General features: G+C 39.4%; 1 protein-coding gene across 1 annotated transcript in view; it reads left to right on the top strand.

The window, feature by feature from the left end:
* The window catches only part of FASN1 (Fatty acid synthase 1), a 239,642-nt gene that overhangs the window by 78,505 nt on the left and 142,739 nt on the right, over positions 1 to 18,398 (top strand). The window contains exons 2-4 of the mRNA XM_067135405.2: positions 6,864 to 7,137; positions 12,550 to 12,702; positions 12,799 to 12,972. Coding sequence (XP_066991506.2) covers positions 6,921 to 7,137; positions 12,550 to 12,702; positions 12,799 to 12,972 — 544 coding nt within the window. The 5' untranslated portion in view covers positions 6,864 to 6,920. The remainder of the gene's footprint in view (positions 1 to 6,863; positions 7,138 to 12,549; positions 12,703 to 12,798; positions 12,973 to 18,398) is intronic.

Raw genomic sequence — 18,398 nt, 5'->3', positions numbered from 1 at the left:
TATTGGTTATAGTACGCGCAAGCACGAGTGTCACAAGGACACTGATTAAAAAACAAAAACAAAAAACGAAAGGACCGAGCTCGATAGCTGCAGTCGCTTAACTGCGTCCAGTATCCAGTATTCGGGAGATAGTGGGCTCGAACCCCACTGTTGGCAGCCCTGAAGGTGGTTTTCCGTGGGTTTTCCATTTTCACACCAGGCAGATGCTGGCGCTGTACCTTAAGGCTACGGGCACTTCCTTCCCTCCCCTAGCACTTTCCTATTCTGTCGTCGCCATAAGACTTATCTGTGTCGGTGCGACGTAAAGCAGATTGTTAAAAAAAAAATGAAAGGCATATGGCTTAGTGCCGGGATTGCCCAAGGACAAGTTCATCTCGCGTCGTGATGATGAAGACTACACATACACCCACTTGTTTATCAGTTTATTTTCTTATTTTCTTCTGTAAAAATCCATGGAGGGAGGCCCCCCCCCAGTAACCCTCTCCCGGCTGTGCCCCTGGTCGCTAACATTCCTTGCACCAATAAAATGTTGAGCCGCCGTGCAAGGGTTACTTGAAATACACTGTGGCTAACATTCCTTGCATCAGTAATTACATTTTAAGCTGTCTTACAAGTATTATTGGACAAACAATGCAGTCAACTCAATCCTCTCGCTCCCCGCTTATAAGATGGCAATAATTTACATAGTCTTTAAACAAACTTTACCAAATTCGCAAAGGTAGTGCCTTTTTTAATCGCCTTAATGTAGGGCCACCGAGCATTGGGAAAATATTGGGTTCGAACCCCACGGTCGGGAGCCCTAAAGATGGTTTTCCGTGGTTTTCTATTTTTCACACCTGGCAAATGCTGAGGCTATACCATGAGGCCACGGCTGCTTGTTTCCCCCACTCGTAGCCCTTTCCTATCCCATCGTCACCGGAAGACTTGTCCGTATCGGTGCGATGTAAAGCAAATTGTTAAATAAATAAATAAATAAATAAATAAATAAATAAATAAGTTAAATAAGTTAAATAAGTTAAATAAATAAATAAATAAATCATTAACTAGCTAAATGTACGGCCACCTTTGAGAACCTGATACGAACAGAATGGATCATGTTACTACTGTATGTCGATAGTTTACCATTGATGAAATACGGATAGATGTGCCGTGGGCGTGATTAACGTCGTGTTTTAGCTGGTGGCTTTCCATCCGGACGGCTGAGTGTAGAATCTGTCGATCCTGGATTGGATTTTTCACATGAAAAATGACATCGGGAAGGGCATCCGGCTGTAAACTCCCAACCTATACCAGAGAGATGAGGACAGCTTTTGCTTAAAAGCTCAAACCAGGAGCTCTTAACTTAGCAGCGTGGGTTGCCGACCATGGTCCTTCGCGGACTCCTGGCATTGCTTCAACTTACTTGCAAAAGGCACCTCACTTTCATCTATCCTATTTGGTCAACTCTTGTTCTTTTGCGACCCCGATGGTATTAGAGCATTTGAGGCCTTTGACCAATACCTTCAGTTTTCAACGTTTTTCTTCTGATTAGTATTAACAGAGGATGGTTGCCCAGTTGTATTAACTTTTAAAACAATAATCGCCACCACCACACTCTCATTACCTGAAGGTCAGCATATTAGAGGTTTGGTATGCCATGCGTCCAGTGGTGGCGTATGATAATTTTTTTGTTGGTGGTGCTAGCTGTAAGGTTGATTAATGTATCTTGAAAGAGGGAATTGAGGTACACATTTTAAAACATGAATAACCTAAAATATACTACAAAAACACTAGGAAAACAAACCATATAATCAAATTTTGTAAATATAAACTCTAAAATGATAATTATAATAATTAGTATAGAACTGAACTCCCCAAGTGAAAAGTTGAGCCACGAGGCGCGTCCCAGGTGGCGGATAGAGGGGTCCTTACCGGCGGACTTGAGGGAAATAAAATACCTCTCGCGGACCAAACACACAACCCCTGTGGGTGGGGGACACAGACGAAGAATACACCCACGGTATCCCCTGCCTGCTGTAAAAGGCGACTAAAAGGGGCGACCAAGGGATGATTATATTAGAACCATGAAACTCTTTGTGATTAGTACCACCACGCGGGGAACATCATGGGTCGCTTTTACTTGCGCGTAGTACCACTATGTTAAATACCAAATAGGTTTGTGATTAGTAGCAAACGAGAGCGCAATGGCTTTTACAGTACCTGTGATTAGTAGCACTATATGAGCAACACAATGGGATGACGGAACCTATGGTTCTGGCTTGCCTATGATTAGTACCCACTATATGAGGAACACCACGGGATAGTAAGAGTCCCTGTGGTTAGTACACTTAGGTGATGAACACCAAAGGTTTGTGTTGCCTGTCAATGGTGCCAAAATGTGCGAAACACAGTAGGTCTGTAATACATATGCGAATTTCATCACCTGTGAGTAGTACCATAGTACCACATGACAAATACCATGGTTCTACTTTTCTAGCGATAAGTTCCATTATGAGGGACTGATGACTTTGATTTTCGACTCTTTTCGACTACAAGCATCATCATTTCAGTATCGTGCTACAGAGGCAGTCCCTTGGTCAGTAATACTATTGTTACGCCAGCTTCTGTGCATGTGAGGCACTGTGGGTCGGTTCCACTGATCGTTTTAAATTTATAGCCGTCCATTTATTCTTCGTCCTCGCATTTTGAATTGTGGTCAGTGGAGGATTTTGGGTTTTTAATTTGTCATTTCATTTAGTCTCGTTTCGTACCATTGGGGGCTGATGACCTAGATGTTAGGCCCCTTTAAACAAAAAGCATCAATCATCATCATTCAAAAGAGTTGAGCACATTTGTTCTTCTAACTGGCAAACATATCGATGACTTTGTTGTTGACGTTAGAAATTTCAGCAATTTTCTTCTAATGAATCAGAGCCATGTTGTTCTTGATGAAAGTTTCATCATTTTCAAGTTACTGTTACATCGCTCCACTGCTGAAACAGGAGTAGTTAGTGCAATTTCCAGTAGCATATTTTGTGTGCTTTAGAAAAAGATTCCTCAAAGGAATGCTACATGAAAAAATTGAATAATCACATACTGAAGGAATATATTTGAAAGTATTGTTTCAGTAAGTCACCCACAGCTTGTTTTTAATTTATCTTTGTAAATAATTGGACTGTAACTTGATGCAAAAGTGCTTAGGTACTAAATTAGCTGGGAAATTTTCTCTGAACATAGCAACTATCCTTCGGTCAATGATTTCAGAACTGCCAAATCAATCTTGATAGCTTGTAGTTTTTTCAAAACTCAGAGATCATTAGCTGTTCGAATGTATACTGTTTCAAAGGAAAGAATTCATTCACCAGGTTTATACCACTCAGTATACTGTAAAATAAGAACAAATTGTTTTTGGCAGGTTATGTCAAATAGTTTTGGGTAATTCAGGTGAACTTGTAGATCCCAGGGAATCCCTGGGCAGGTGGAAGGAATATTTTGAGAGACTTAACGTGACAGGTAGTCGGTCATCTTGGTGACTACCGAGTTCATTGATAGGACAATTATGTTGGTGAAATTAAGCGTGGTGAAGTGGAAAGGATTGTAAATAAACTCCATTGTCACAAAGAAGCAGGAATAGATGAAATTAGACCTAACATGGTAAAATATAGGGGAAAGGCAGTGATGAAATGGCTTAATAGAGTGATTAAATTATCATGGAGTGTTAATAAGGCACCTTCTGATTGGATAAAAGCAGTAGGCACACCTATCCATAAGCAAGGGAACAGGAAGGACTGCAACAACCAACTATGAAGGTATCTCATTAGTATACTAGGCAAAGTATTCACTGGCATCTTGGAAGGTAGGGTACAATCAGTGGTTGAGAGGAAGTTGGATGAAAACCAGTGTGGTTTCAGACCACAGAGGAGCTGTCATGATCAGATTTTCAGTATGTGCCAGGTAATTGAAAAATGCTATGAGAGGAGTAGACAGTTACGTTTATGTTTTGTAGATCTAGAGAAAGCATACCGAAGAGTACCGAAGGAAAAGATGTTTGCCGTATTGGGGGGCTGTGGAGTTAGGTGTAGATTATTAAAATCAAACAGGCATTTATGTTGACAATTGGGCTGCAGTGAAACTTGATGGTAGAATGAGTTCTTGGTTCAAGGTACTTACAGGGGTTAGACAAGGCTGTAATCTTTCACCTTTGTTGTTCATAGTTTACATAAATCATCTGCTGAAAGGTATAAAGTGGGAGAGAGGGATTCAGTTAGGTGGCAATGTAGTAAGCAGTTTGGTCTGTACCAACTAAAATGTCAGTAGAGAAGAAACCTAAGAGAATTGAATGTCAGATTGGCAATACAGAACTGGAACAGGTAGATCATTTCAAGTATTTAAGATGTGTATTCTCCCATGATGGTAATGCATACAGTAAGTGAGCAGAATCAAGGTGTAACAAAGCTAATGCTGTGATTTTGCAGTTTTGATCAATAGTAGGCCCTATTCTATAAAAGAGAAGTTAGCTTCTCAATGAAACTATTTTGACTCTGTTGACATATAGCAAATTTTTAAACACCCTCAATTAGCTCAACAAACTGCAGGAAAATATCCTTGTACCGGTTTGTTTATCCTATCTTAGAAGAAGAATGGGCCCGCTACTCAGTTTGCTGAGACTGCACACCAGACTCCGACCTTTTGTGGATACGAGGGTCTTTCATGAATACCGTGTGGGTTGTGTGTGACCCAAATGTGGGTATTTTGAGAATTCGCGTAACCATTCGGGTGGTACCATGCCTAGTCTATGAACCACATAATGTTCAGAATTCCCAGTAGCTGTACAGTAAAATCCAAGAATTGTGCAGTTATGCACTCATTTTTCCATGTCTACCTCCTGCAACATATGAATGGCAGTCGTCTTGTATGGCCGATTTTCTTACCTTGGAATGTGAATAAGCTGCCTCCCAAGATAAACAATGTAAAGACTTCATAGGAGACCAAAGCTAACAAGTTGAACATCATCTGCTACGTCTGCCAAGCAAATGTGCAATGCTTGCCAGACTCTCACCAAAGACCCAGTTGCTTTTAACTTTCTCACTGTCTCACTATCATGTCTCTCTTAGGATCACACACGTCAACTCTCTCCTGAATGCCCTTTGCGTGGCTAAGATGGACTTGGTAATCAAATAATTTTTCACTAAAAACACGCACTGAGGCAATGTGTACTGCATCTTGACCGAATGTGCAGTTAAAGAAGAAAGCAACAAGCAAAATTTAGTCCACAATTGAAACCTAACAAAGAATAAGTGTTGGCAAATGTTGGTAAGTGAATCTCCCAGTGGTCCTCACATTTAGAAAGAAGCATAATTTAACTAACGTCACTGTCCTCTTCCACATGAGCTCAGTGGTTTACAGTGTCAACAGAAAGATTTTGTTTTATGTTGAAGATTTTTCAAAATGAAAGGAGAATTCGTAAGCTATGAAAAACGTTGATGTTCGAGTCATCAGTACATAGGCTGGTTTGATACAGCTCTCCATACCACCCTATTCTGAGCTACCGAGCTGGATAGCTGCAGTCGCTTACTAAGTGCGGCCAGTATTGGGAGATAGTGTGTTCGACCCTCACTGTCAGCAGCCCTGAAGATAGTTTTCCATGGTTTCCCATTTTCACACGAGGCTGTACCTTAAGGCCACGGCTGCTTATCTCCCACTGCTAGCACTTTCCTGTCCCATCATCACCATAAGACACTATCTGTGTCAGTGTGTCGTAAAGCAATTGTAAAAAACAAAACAAAACTAATATTAGCTAACCTTTTCATTTCTACGTAACTGCTATATCCTACATTTGCTCTAATCTGCTTGTCATATTCATACCTTGGTTTACCCCTACCATTATTACCACCTATATTTCCATCAAAGACCAACTGAACAAGTCCTGTGTGTCTTAAGATGTGTCCTATTATTGTCTTCTTCTTCTCATCAAATTTAGCCAAATTGATCTCTCACCAATTTGATTCAATATCTCTTAATTCATGATTTGATCTACTCATCTCACCTTCAGCATTCTTTTCTCCTTGATAGCCCTTCCCTCTTTATTACTAATACCTTAATTCTTTGAAGGTTCAAACCGCTTACTTTTCTGATTAAAGTGAAGAGGGGATCATTGCCTATTCGTACTTTCCTTTTAAACAAAAATCACTACTACCGACCAGCACTTTTTCTTTTCCTAACCTATGGTATAATAATTCACTAGGCTTACACAGTCCTTCATTTTCATTCCTGTCATTTTCTTATTTTAAATCCCATATTCTTTTCAGGAATGTACTTTTTCCTTCCTCCAGTTTATGTTGAGAGGAGCTGTTCTTTCCTCACAAAAACTTAAAGCAGTGAAGACAATTATACAAACATTATTTAAATTCTTTAAATAAGAATCATATTGCAGCATTTGCCAAGGTTGTACCGTAATAGTAGTTCTGTATTTTTATGTGTAACCTAACTCGGACTGCTATAGACTGAGGTATCAGTATACCAAAATTCTGGCCTAATAAAATAAAATGATTCCTCTGTGCCGGTAAATCATTGAACGCATGTTTTGTGCATTTAAGTGTCCTTACAATTTAGTGTCATAAGAGAGTGCCTAACCATTTACTCTGTGCAGCCAGTCTGATGACCAAGGTTAAGATAGTCATATTTTTCATCCTGTGTTCAAGAACAAGATACGGTCTTATTAGAAAATATGCAGAATATTCTGTTGCTTCCTAAGATTTTTGTGTATCACATATTTCTAAAGAACAGAAAGGGCTTTTATACTGAAAGACCTTGTAAACATTAAAATAAATATAACTTACTGATTATTTAATTTTGGTTTTCAATATAACGTTATTTAATTTCAGCCATTGAAGTGTGCACTTTCATCAAGGACAAGTAAATTATTAGAAGAATCATACAAGATGCCAGCACGTTTTCCTGAAGTGGAAGTTGGAGTGGGAGTACGCAACTTGGAGACCCCACTAGATGTGAGCAGTGCTCGTTGGAATGCAGAAGACGATGTAGTCATCACAGGACTGTCTGGTCGTTTGCCTGAAAGTGCAAATATTGAAGAGTTTCGCAAACAACTGTTTGAAGGAGTTGATCTCATCACAGACGATGAACGACGCTGGCCATCTGGTGAGTTTTGCACTTTGGCATTGAGAACTGTTATTGCTCATGTTCTGGTTCCCAGTTGTTTCTCTTTTACAATTGTTCAACAGTTAGTTGCACAGTGTGTAATACAGACTTGAAGTATATCCTAAGCATGTCATGGTGATGCGTCCTTCATAGGACTTCCAAACTATTGGTATCCAAAACCTTTTCTTCTTCTTCTTCTTCTTCTTGGATATTTGTGTGTATTGCTGTTTGTTTACTCAGAGGATTGTAAAGTCTTGGCATGACTGAAAATTCAAAATTTACAGTGTGTAAACTCCAGATGAGATAGGAACTTCATTGAGGTGATGCAAGCTCTTATTGGTAGTTATGCATAATTTCTTAGTTATGCAGGAATGTTGATGGGGGATTCCTATAAAAGACTTAACTGTTGATATCAGACTGACTTGCCATATTTGTTTCTTTATCTTCAATAATTGTTCTATTTCTTTGTACATATTTAGAGCAGTTCAAATTTATAATTTTGTGTGTATTATATATTAAGATATGTACAAAACAATTGTCCCCCTTCTTAGCTAAATGGTCAGAATTATGGCCTTCAGTTCAGACGGCCCAGGATTTGATTCCTGACCGGATTTTGGATGTCAACTGCAGCTGTTCATTTGCCTCTGGTTTGGGGTCTGGGTGTTTCTCTGTACATATCTCTTCATATAAACACAACACTACCATTTACCAAAGAAACATTGCTCCACAAGTTTGGTGTTGAGAATGGCATCTGGCTGTAAAACAGGAACATTCTATGGGCGACTGGGTTTACACCTATGCACCCACAAAGGTGTAGGAAAAGTGGCAGAACTATCATTATTTGCACTATATGCACTTTAATTCTAAAATATTAAGGACTGTACCTGAAAACTCCAAATGATTTATATTTGTTGTGGCTTGTATAAAAAAGAGATATTCCATGTGTCCAAGTTATAATGTGAACTGTTGTATTGATTCAAACACTTCCAGTGGGTATCAGCAGGGTAGTAAACTATCCTGGGTTGAATCATATCGTCAGCTTTAACTCTTTTTCAAGTATAATCTTCTTCCATGTCACTTCACTCCGAACTCAAGGCTGTCTGTGGATGTGTTTACGGTAACTAAACAGTCCAATCTTAGCGTGGAACAAACTACCACCACACAGATCACACAGAATAGTCTGAGGAGGGTGTGGTTGAGCTGCCCTGATTTTTCGTGCTCATCACTTGGCCTCTTTGTAACTGCGTCGTTTCCCTTCAAAATTCTTGACAGCGCCCGGGATGATCTGTCGCCAGGCTGGACGATCTTCAGCAAGCGATTCCCAGGTTTGTGGATTCAGATTTGTCAACTTCATAGCGTGCTTAAACTGGTCCTTATAACGCCTCTTAGGTCCTCCACGAGGTCTGGTGCCAGAAGAGAGTTCACCGAACAGAATCTGACGTGGAAGTCTCGTATCATCCATCCGGCGGACATGTCCCATCCACCTAAGCTGATTACCAATGATGGATGACTCTATACTATTAGCATGCGCTTTCACAAGAACAGCTAGGTTGGTGATGTGGTCTTCCCACTTCATCCTATGGATCGAAGCTTTTGTTGTTGGAAGCGCTCAAACTTTTTAAGGTCACATCGGTATAGGGTCTAAGTTTCACAGCCATGTTGAGATGACAACAGCCTGGTACACCATAAGCTTTGTGTTCAAGGTCAGATCTTTGTTCTTGAATACCCGGTGTGATAGTCACCCAAATGCTGCATGGGCAGCACCAATTCTCTTCTCCACATCCTTTTCACAGTTTCAGCGCACAGATAGGGTACTATCCAGGTATGCTCCAATGATGCATCGGAGATGGAGGTGTTGAATTGTGGAAGGGTTGGGCCCGGTGAAGGTTGTGCTAGGACCTTAGTCTTTTGAACGTTAATTGTGAGACCAAATCGATGACATGTACTCTTGTAGCAGTTAACAGACTGTTGTAACTCCTCTCGTGAGTGCAGGTGATGCAGCATCATCTGCATACAATATTTTGGTAATCTTTGTAACCTGAGTTAGGCTGTGGGAGCAAAGTCAAGCTATGTTAAAAAGACCTCCATCAAAACGGTATCTGATCTCTACGCCTGGATTGTTTGTAGGTGATTCATAGAGCATTGTGGCCACTTTCAGTGCAAATGGCATTGGAGCAAGTACACAACCCTGTCTGTCCATGACTGATTGAAAATTCATCAGAGATCTTATTTTGATAGCAAACCTGACTGGTCATGCCATCATGGAGAGCCTGGATTAGATCAACAAAATGCTGAGGACAGCCAAAGTGTTTCAGCACTGCACACATAGCAGGTCTTGGAACAGAGTCAGACGCCTTTCCCAGGTTATAAAAGACTAAGAAGAGTGGCTTTTGTTGCTCTCTAAATTTTTCCTCGAGTTGCCTTACACAGAAAACCCAATCAGTAATGCTTCTGGAGGATTGAAATCCACACTGAGACTCAGTGAGGATCTTCTCAGAAATAGCCTGGAGGCAGTTAAGTAAAATTCTTGCAAGAATTTTGCCCACAATTGATAGAAGTGATATACCATGGTAGTTGCCACAAACACTGCAATCTCTTTTCTTGAAGATTATGATAGTGGCATTCTTTAGGTCACCAGGTACTTCTCTTGTTTCCCAAATTTTGAGGATAAGAGTGAAAATTTGCATTTTGAGGGATTGATCTCCAGCTTGAATTAATTCCAGTGGTATGCTTTGCCTGCTGCCATTTCATGATGGATACAGTACTTTTATATCCATCTCTTGGCACAGGCCAGAGTAAAGTGTAGCTTCCACTGAAGTCCCAGTCTCATTCATGGCTGTGACAATATGGAAGCTGCTGGGGTATGGGTGGTGCTGAGTAATGACATTCAGAACACGACTAGTGCATTTGAGTGTTATGAAAGGTGTTGCTCATGGGGTCAGTCGTGCTGCAATAGCACTTTCTGACCCAGTGAGGAAAGCAATGGCAAACTACCTCACTCCTCATCTTGCCTAGTACGCCTCATTTTGGTGCTGCCATTGGTTTTTGTGGTTTCCTTATAACCGCATAACCTTTGGTGGTGCTATCTGAGGATCCAACCAGCCTCTGGGCTGATGACCTAACAGACAGACATGTTACCTGGACCAGGTGCCTTTCTGGGTTTCAGTTGATTGAAAATTTTACTGAATTCTTGGAAAGTGGGTGGTACTGCCATCCATGGTGGTTCAGGTTATTGAGGAACATCCTGAAGGAAGTCTTCAGTGGTAGTGGAAGGGCGATTTCCAAGAATGGAGAAGTGCTCCTTCCAGTGCTCCAAGATTTCATTACTGTCAGTGAGAGAGGTGGAGTTGTCAGCACTTTTCAGTGTACCTGATGAAGAACGAAATGGACCATACAGCTCTTTGATTCCTGCATGAAAGTTCCGTAGGTCCCGAACATCAGATAGTCTCTGAAGTTCATGAGCGTTCTGTTACCACCAAGTATTCTTTATCTCTCTTCTCTGTGTCTGACATTTACTCCTTAGTTCTGAGCTTTCTTTGTGTTGTAGGATGGGTCCTTTTGTCGTTGATAAGACACTAAACGTCTTTGTTGTTGTCGTCAAACCAGTCTTGTTTCTTCTGGTTTACAAAACCAATGTTTCCACAGCTGACTTAGTGATTATCTTCTGCAGAGTGGTCTATTCTTGCTGAACATCGTTTGGGCTAACTGGATTTTCAGACGGTTGGACATTGATCACATTCTCAAAGTTTGAAGAAATGGTTTCATCTTGAAGTTTGAATGTGTTAAACCTTCTTCTGGACAACTTTTGGAAAAGCCTAGGTGGTTTAGGTCTGATAAAGATCCTGAATTTACAAAAGAGAAGCTTGTGAACTGTCCAACAATCATCAATATTCCTTGCTTTTCTGGTAATAAGTATGTCTTTATCACATTGCTGGGTAATGATGTAATCGAGGATGTACCAATACTTAGAACGAGGATGCATCCATGTGGTCTTGAAACGGTTAGGCACTTGGAACTGAGTGTTGGTAGTAAAGAGTTTGTTCTGCACAAAGACCGAGAAGCAAGAGTCCATTCGGATTACAGTTTCCAAGACCTTGCTTATCCATCACATTCTTCCATAGCCGATTATGCTTTCCAGCTCTGGCATTGAAATCACCTAGGAGTAAGAGTTTATCTCCAGAAGATACCTTATTGATGGCTGTTCTAAGCTGATTATAGAACTGACTCTTTACTTCATCATCAGTATATCCTGGTCCGAACTCAGTAATTTTGCTTTCAGTGGGCAACGTGGTTTCAATGATAGCAGCAATGTCAATGTTGAGTCTGGATAGCTCATGGGTAACAAGAGCTGTTCTTCTTTCAGATCTGTCATTGTATTTTAAATCAAGCAAAGTTCTGATGTTCTGTGATCCAATAATCAAACTGTGTGTCTTAATTGTTTTTGAGTTTCGATCACATGAGGGGTTACCTGCTGGGTGCGACTGCCCAGCTGGAAAAAAGATGCGACTTCCGATGTTTAGCCCACCTTTTCTAGGGCCTTCCCCATGTGGGGTGGACAGCAGTAATCCTAAATAGGCCTGCCCAAACACAGATGTAGGACCAAATTCCTGAATAATCGGAGTCCCAGAAGATAAGAATCGCACACCTCTGCCAACATGCAGGTCCGAACTACCAGTTTCGCCCATAACCTGCCCCCACCATCCATATCCCATCGCCATTGGACTTTGGAAAATAAGTGACATATGGAAGAAGTGCCACTGGCGTGAATTTGTTTTAGGTGGATCTCTGCTTGCCCAGAAGTGACCCACACTATGATCTCGGAGTCTTGTCCTGTGGCACGTAAGGAATGTCACATGCAGGACTAAACACAGACTGCAATGAACTGCCGCAGACTCAAAATTAAGCTGAGGTACGCCTTCACAGCCAGTTCGTCTGGCATGACCTCTTCCGCCTTCATGGCTGTTGGGAACCATAAGAATAGTGGGTTCCTCTTCCGCCCGTTTTTTTCATTGGGCCCAAAACATGTTGCCTCTTCCTCCAGCTCTGCTGTACTGAATCAGATATTCTCCTTCGCTGCAAGACAACAGTTTGTACTGGGCTGCCTTTTCTGTTATTTCCACTGTTCCGAAGTCCATCTTCTCCACTGCAGATATCGTTGAGGTCTTCACATGTAACCCTGTGCATGGGGCCTATTTTATACCCCATGAATCATATATAGAAAGAGGTCAGATTTCACTGAACTCCAATGAAGGCATTTGTTGAATCTTCCCTCTTTGATTATTGCTGAAAAGTTACCGTCATACAGCTAAGCTTGCTAATTAATACTGGTGTGTCAAAGAACATAAAATTGTACAGTATGTGGAATTTCAATAATTTGTACTGAAATTTTCTAGATGTATGTTTTCATTACAGGTCTCCATGGATTACCTACAAGAACTGGAAAAATTAAGGACCTTGCACATTTTGATGCTACCTTCTTTGGTGTACATGCAAAACAGGCTCATGTCATGGATCCACAACTTCGCATGTTGCTTGAGCTGACTCATGAAGCTATTATGGATGCAGGTGAGAAATCTTGTTACAATCTTAGTACCGGTATCTAAATAACTTAACAGTATTTACTTTCTATCTTCAACTAACAATTTGTATTCCTCTCATCAGGAGTAAATCCAAACGATGTTCGAGGCTCTCGCACTGGCGTGTTCATAGGAGTTTCAGACAGCGAGTCAGATGAATATTGGACTGCAGATCCAGAGAAAGTAAACGGCTATGGTCTGACAGGATGTTGTCGAGCTATGTTTCCCAACAGGATTTCTTACACATTTGACTTTTCAGGTAGGCCTGTTTTATTATTTGTTTCTCCAACAAAATTGACATGTTGATATAGTGTATGGCCTTCCTATATTCTCTTGTATTATATGATTCATCATGAGTATTATTGTTGGCAGACCTTCATATTCCTCGAAAAACATTGCTTTTCAGTGTAGGTTTTCTTGAAACACATTTCTCCCTGAGATGACATTTTCGTCTTCAGAACCATAAGTGATTCCAGTGTAGATGTACTTAATGTAGGACTGAATTCTGTCTGATTTTTCCAAACAACACTGAAAACTCTTTCTGTGGGAGAGTTACTGTGAGGTACACGTAGTACAAATACAACATTACTTAAGGTTTTATACTTAATTTGTCCACTCTCATTCTTAAGCTCTGCAATGTTGCCAGAAAGTATCACACTGGTAAACTGCAGATTCCTCTTCAAGTTTGTCATGTTCACTTTCCACGACCAAAGTTGGGAATCTTCGAACAAAATATTCAAGAGATGAATAGGAAACCTTCATTCTGAGAGAGTTGTCTACAACTTCGGCATGATGAAGAAATTGATCATCAAGGGGAAATTTCCTGATAATGTAACTGCAAGCTGCTATGTAAAACTCTTACAGAATTATGAAACATCTCTTCATCACAGTCATTATCTTTCAAGTATGCCTGGCTTTTACTCCAATTACCAAGTCCTCATTGGCTTTCTGGTATATCCTCCTCTTGAATTCAACACTCAAAAGGGAGATAGATTCTGACTGAGTAGAACGTGGCTGAACAAATCTGACCAGTAGGTCATTTAAAAGATCAGTAAGTTTCCTCCTAAGATGTATGTCTGGAGCATCTTGTTGCAGAAATAAATTCACCGAGTTAAAGACAGAAAGTGTACTCGGAAGAAAGTAGCAAAACAGTTTTGTGTGTGGGTCTGGTATGAAAGATTTGACAGTTTCAAACTGCTTGGTGCTCTCATTTTTATGGTGGGGCTCACTAAGAAACAGGAGTGTCAAAGCTTTCCACCACTCAAGTACTCTAATAATAGACTGTAGAAGCGAGAGCCAACGGGTACGGACATATTTCAAAATTTTGTGACCACCTGTGCCACAAACAGCCTGATATACTTTCAACGTGTTTTGCCTTTTAGAACTCTTATCAAGGTAGTAATATAACTGAACCAAACTGTTCTCTACATTGACTGGTAATTGGGCTGCTGCTTTTTGTGCACAAATGTGTGAGATGACATGAACAACCCAGGACATAAACAAAAGAATAGCTGTCCTTCACAAATTTGGCAACAACTTTATTTGCCTCTATCATTGTGTATGCATTGTCAGATGAAAAAGAAATGCAATTTTTCCATAGAATTGCTAAAGAGGACAATTCACTATTAATAACAGAAAATTCCCTCACCTGTATTGTCGGTACTCTCTGACAATAATAAGAGTTGATATTTGGCCTCTTTGAGCATTAAAGAAAGAGACAACTACAGGATAAAGTTTAACTGCATTTGAATCTGTACTGCTATCAGTAGCCAAAGAAAATGGCGTTATTTGCAGAAGTTCACTTATTTCCTTTTTTGCCTCGGATCCCGTGTATTGAACTAAAGCAGAGGTTTTAGTTCTTGCACAGCCATATTTCTGAGATATTTTAGAGTCGGGGAACATTGATCTAAATAAATTTCCAGCGTGGTCTGAAACTGATAACGGAATATTATGTTCCAAAGAAATGATGCGAACAGCAATTCGGCATTTGTCACCGCAGTTTCATTACTTTTTACGAAGAACGATGAAACAGACTGGTTTCGTAATTTTTATTCACCGCATGTGTGATTTTTCTTGTATTCTATGTGTCTTCTGCAATCATCTCATCCACCGTAAGTCACAGAGAAATCATACGAACACACACTGCAGAACAGAGATGAGTGATTTTCACTAACACGTGGCCATTCCTTTGTGTAAAAGTCTCAATATTTCTGTAACACTGCTGTCTTCTTAGAAGAAGATTCAATTTGATAATTGCTCCGCTTCATTTTACAAAGCCAGTCACTTCTTTTCGAATCAACGACTAGGATAATTAGAATTGAAATATACTAAATATAACACACACCTACGCACACAACAAAGAGTGAGCTGAACGCGCGCACTGGAGAACAGCACAGCAAGGTGTAGGCCTAGAGCCTACTTCACCGCCGACTTGATGCGTCATTCTGGCTAAGAGAGCAGTGTATACCTATGTAGCTGGCCGTGATTTCACAACGCTCGTGGGAAACAAAAGGAAATGACGACCAAATAACTGGCAAATATGTTTAGTTGCCAACTTACAAACATTGAAATGAGGAGGGTTGGCCAGTAATTGAACGGTTTTTTTTACTCCTTTCCTTTTTTCGTAGAAATTAATTTTTATCGTGATAATGTGAGTGTGTGATATATTAAGTGAAGTGACGAAAAAAACAAATTTATGTGAGTAATATCCACAATTCTTCAGGAATATACTGCAGATCAGTAACATCAATAACTCAGGAAACCATTAAAACAAAATCTAATTAGCACTCAAACAGCTACAACTAAATAAATAAGATAAACAACATCATGGTGTTCGTGTGCTCCCTGTGTGGCAAGAAAATAAAAAACAATCAACAGGCTGTAGGCTGTGATGGTAAATGCGAATGTTGGTTCCACGTAACATGTGTAAAAATGAACAAAGAAACTCTCCAAAACTTCCGTAAGGAAGAACAATTCCAATGGTCGTGTAAACGTGAAGACTGCATTGCACAACCTAACATAAATTAGGTTATGGCGAACTTCTCCAAACAACTGGAAGAGTCCCTCAAAGTACTAACGGAAGAAAACAAAGAATTACGGAAATTAGCGACCTTTCTTTCCGAAAAATATGATGACCTCAAGAAAGAACTAGACACTTTGAGGAAAGATAAGAAAAATGCGGAAATTGCGACAACGGCAGCCGTGAACGAGCTAGAAGACTTGAAGCAGTATCAACGCAAAAACAATTTACTAGTGTATGGAGTTCCTGCTGAAAAGGATGAAAAAGTGTTCCAGAAAGTAACTGAAATTGGCAAGGCGCTGGGAGTAGATATAAAGCCCGAAGATATTGACGCTGCACACAGACTTCCATCCACGAAACCTGGACCACAACCTATCATCGTGAAGTTTGTTAATCGATGGAAGAAAGAAGAAATCTTCAGTAGCAGACGACAAAAAAAGACACTAAAAACGAATGAAATTGGATATAGCTCGGTAAATAACATCTATATCAACGAGCACTTAACGCCTAGGAATGAGACCCTTGCCAAAAAATGCCGCGAGCTACGGCAACAGGGGAAAATATTTGGCACATGGGTCAGGGACTGTAAAGTGTATATCCGTAAGTTTCAGGACGGTCCTTCGAGGCTAGTGGCAAACCCTGAAGTTCTGCATGAACTTGCTCACTCCAGCTGATCTGGAAACAACGAGGTAACCTTTCCTTGTGTTGTGCCCGCTTCAATTCCAAGCTTTCTTTTCTTAATTTCAAATTTTTGTCCTTACATAACCAAACCTGGATCCTGAAAACAAATTTCTTAAAGTACACGAATTTAAATGTGAAACTCTAAATAATTATATTAAAGATAGAGTTTCAGAAAGTAGATCATGTGAATTGAAAGGCCTACACATAAATGCACAAAGCATGAAAAATAAATTTGATAATATACAAATTATCTTAGATCAGGTTAAAAAAGTAGATATTCTTGCAATATCCGAAAATTGGTTAACCAACAAATTAACCCACGCTTTTGAAATAAAAAACTACACTTCTCATCATGTGGTAAGAGAGCAGATAGGTGGGGGTGTTTCGCTTTATGTTTCAAACAAATGGAAAAAGCAATGTCATAAATGAAATAAATAAATCTCATAGCATACTGCAAGTCATGATCACAAAAGGAAATCAAAGATATGAATTCATTGCCATTTATCACCCACAGGATAGTAACTTGCCAAGTTTTTTGTTTGATCTAGAAAATATCCTAAATAGCAGTTCAGGGCATACTTCAATAATACTTGGAGATACAAATATAGACTTGCTTTCTACCTCCAGAAACAGAACTTTGTATGACAATTTAATAACAACTTACGGCTATATAACATGTAATAACAAATACCCAACTAGAGTAACGAAAACAACCTCCACATTAATTGATCACATACTTGTCACAAATAGTAGTAAAAAATGTCATGTATTCAATATAACAAATAACTTAAGTGATCACTACCTACTGGTATGTGAAATTTCTAGTGAAAAATCAGTTCCAGTAGTACCAATAATCAAAGATAGTGGTAAACAATCTGTAAATTACAACAAATTAAATCAGTATATCCTACAAAATAAATTTAAATGTGACTTATTATAATAAATTTATTGAGTATATTAGCACAAGAATTGAAACCAGCTCAATTTCAATAAAAAGAAAGAACCCCAAAGACATTCCCCTAAAACCTTGGGTTACCCAAGAATTACTAACACTGATTCACATCAAAGACTCACTGTTTTCAAAAACTAAAGTAAAAAAACCCCTCTGCAGAAGTAATTGAAGAATACAAAAGAATCAGTAATAAAATAACCAAATTGAAGAGAGAGTTACAAAAAAGGTATTATGAACACAGATTACAGAATTGCAAAAACCAAAAAGAAACATGGTATGTGGTCAATGAAATGTTAAATAGGAAGCTTGGACATAAACATGAAATCAGCCATCTGGTGGTAAATGATGACAGCATTACAAACACAGAGGACATATGCAATAATCTAAATGAACTATACGTTAATGTAGCTGAAAATATAAGAAAAGGTCTTCCTGAAGATGAGCAAGTTCATGGCAGCACAACAGCTGAAAGTCAAACTAATAGTATTTTCATGTCTCCTACTGATGAATGTGAAGTGCTCAAAATTATCACTTCTCTAAAAAATAAAAATAATTTAACAGAAGATAAAATAACCAATGTCATGTTAAAAACCTGTGTTGAAAGTTTAGTGCCATATATTGTGGAAATTATTAACCGTTCAATTCTCAGTGGAGAAATGCCCCAATTACTCAAATGTGCCAGAGTTGTACCTATCTTTAAATCAGGAGATAACACAGATCCATCCAATTACAGACCAATTAGTATATTATCTGCAATTGGAAAACTCATAGAAATAGTAGTAAAAATTAGATTGGTAAATTTTCTGTGTAAAACTAATTACTTTTCCAATAATCAATATGGGTTTCTCCCAAATAGAGGAACTGATAATGCTGTATTTTATACAGTAATAGATGTTCGAAAGACCTTAGATGAAAATAAATTAGCAGCAGGGCTACTCATAGATCTTAAAAAAGCATTTGACCTGGTTGACCACAAAATACTTCTGAACAAGTTAAAATTAGTAGGAATTAGGGGTTTAGCACACAAATGGTT

Source organism: Anabrus simplex, chromosome 1 (assembly GCF_040414725.1).
Source record: "Anabrus simplex isolate iqAnaSimp1 chromosome 1, ASM4041472v1, whole genome shotgun sequence".
Lineage (NCBI taxonomy): Eukaryota > Metazoa > Arthropoda > Insecta > Orthoptera > Tettigoniidae > Anabrus > Anabrus simplex.
This window is presented reverse-complemented; position numbering and strand designations above follow the sequence as displayed.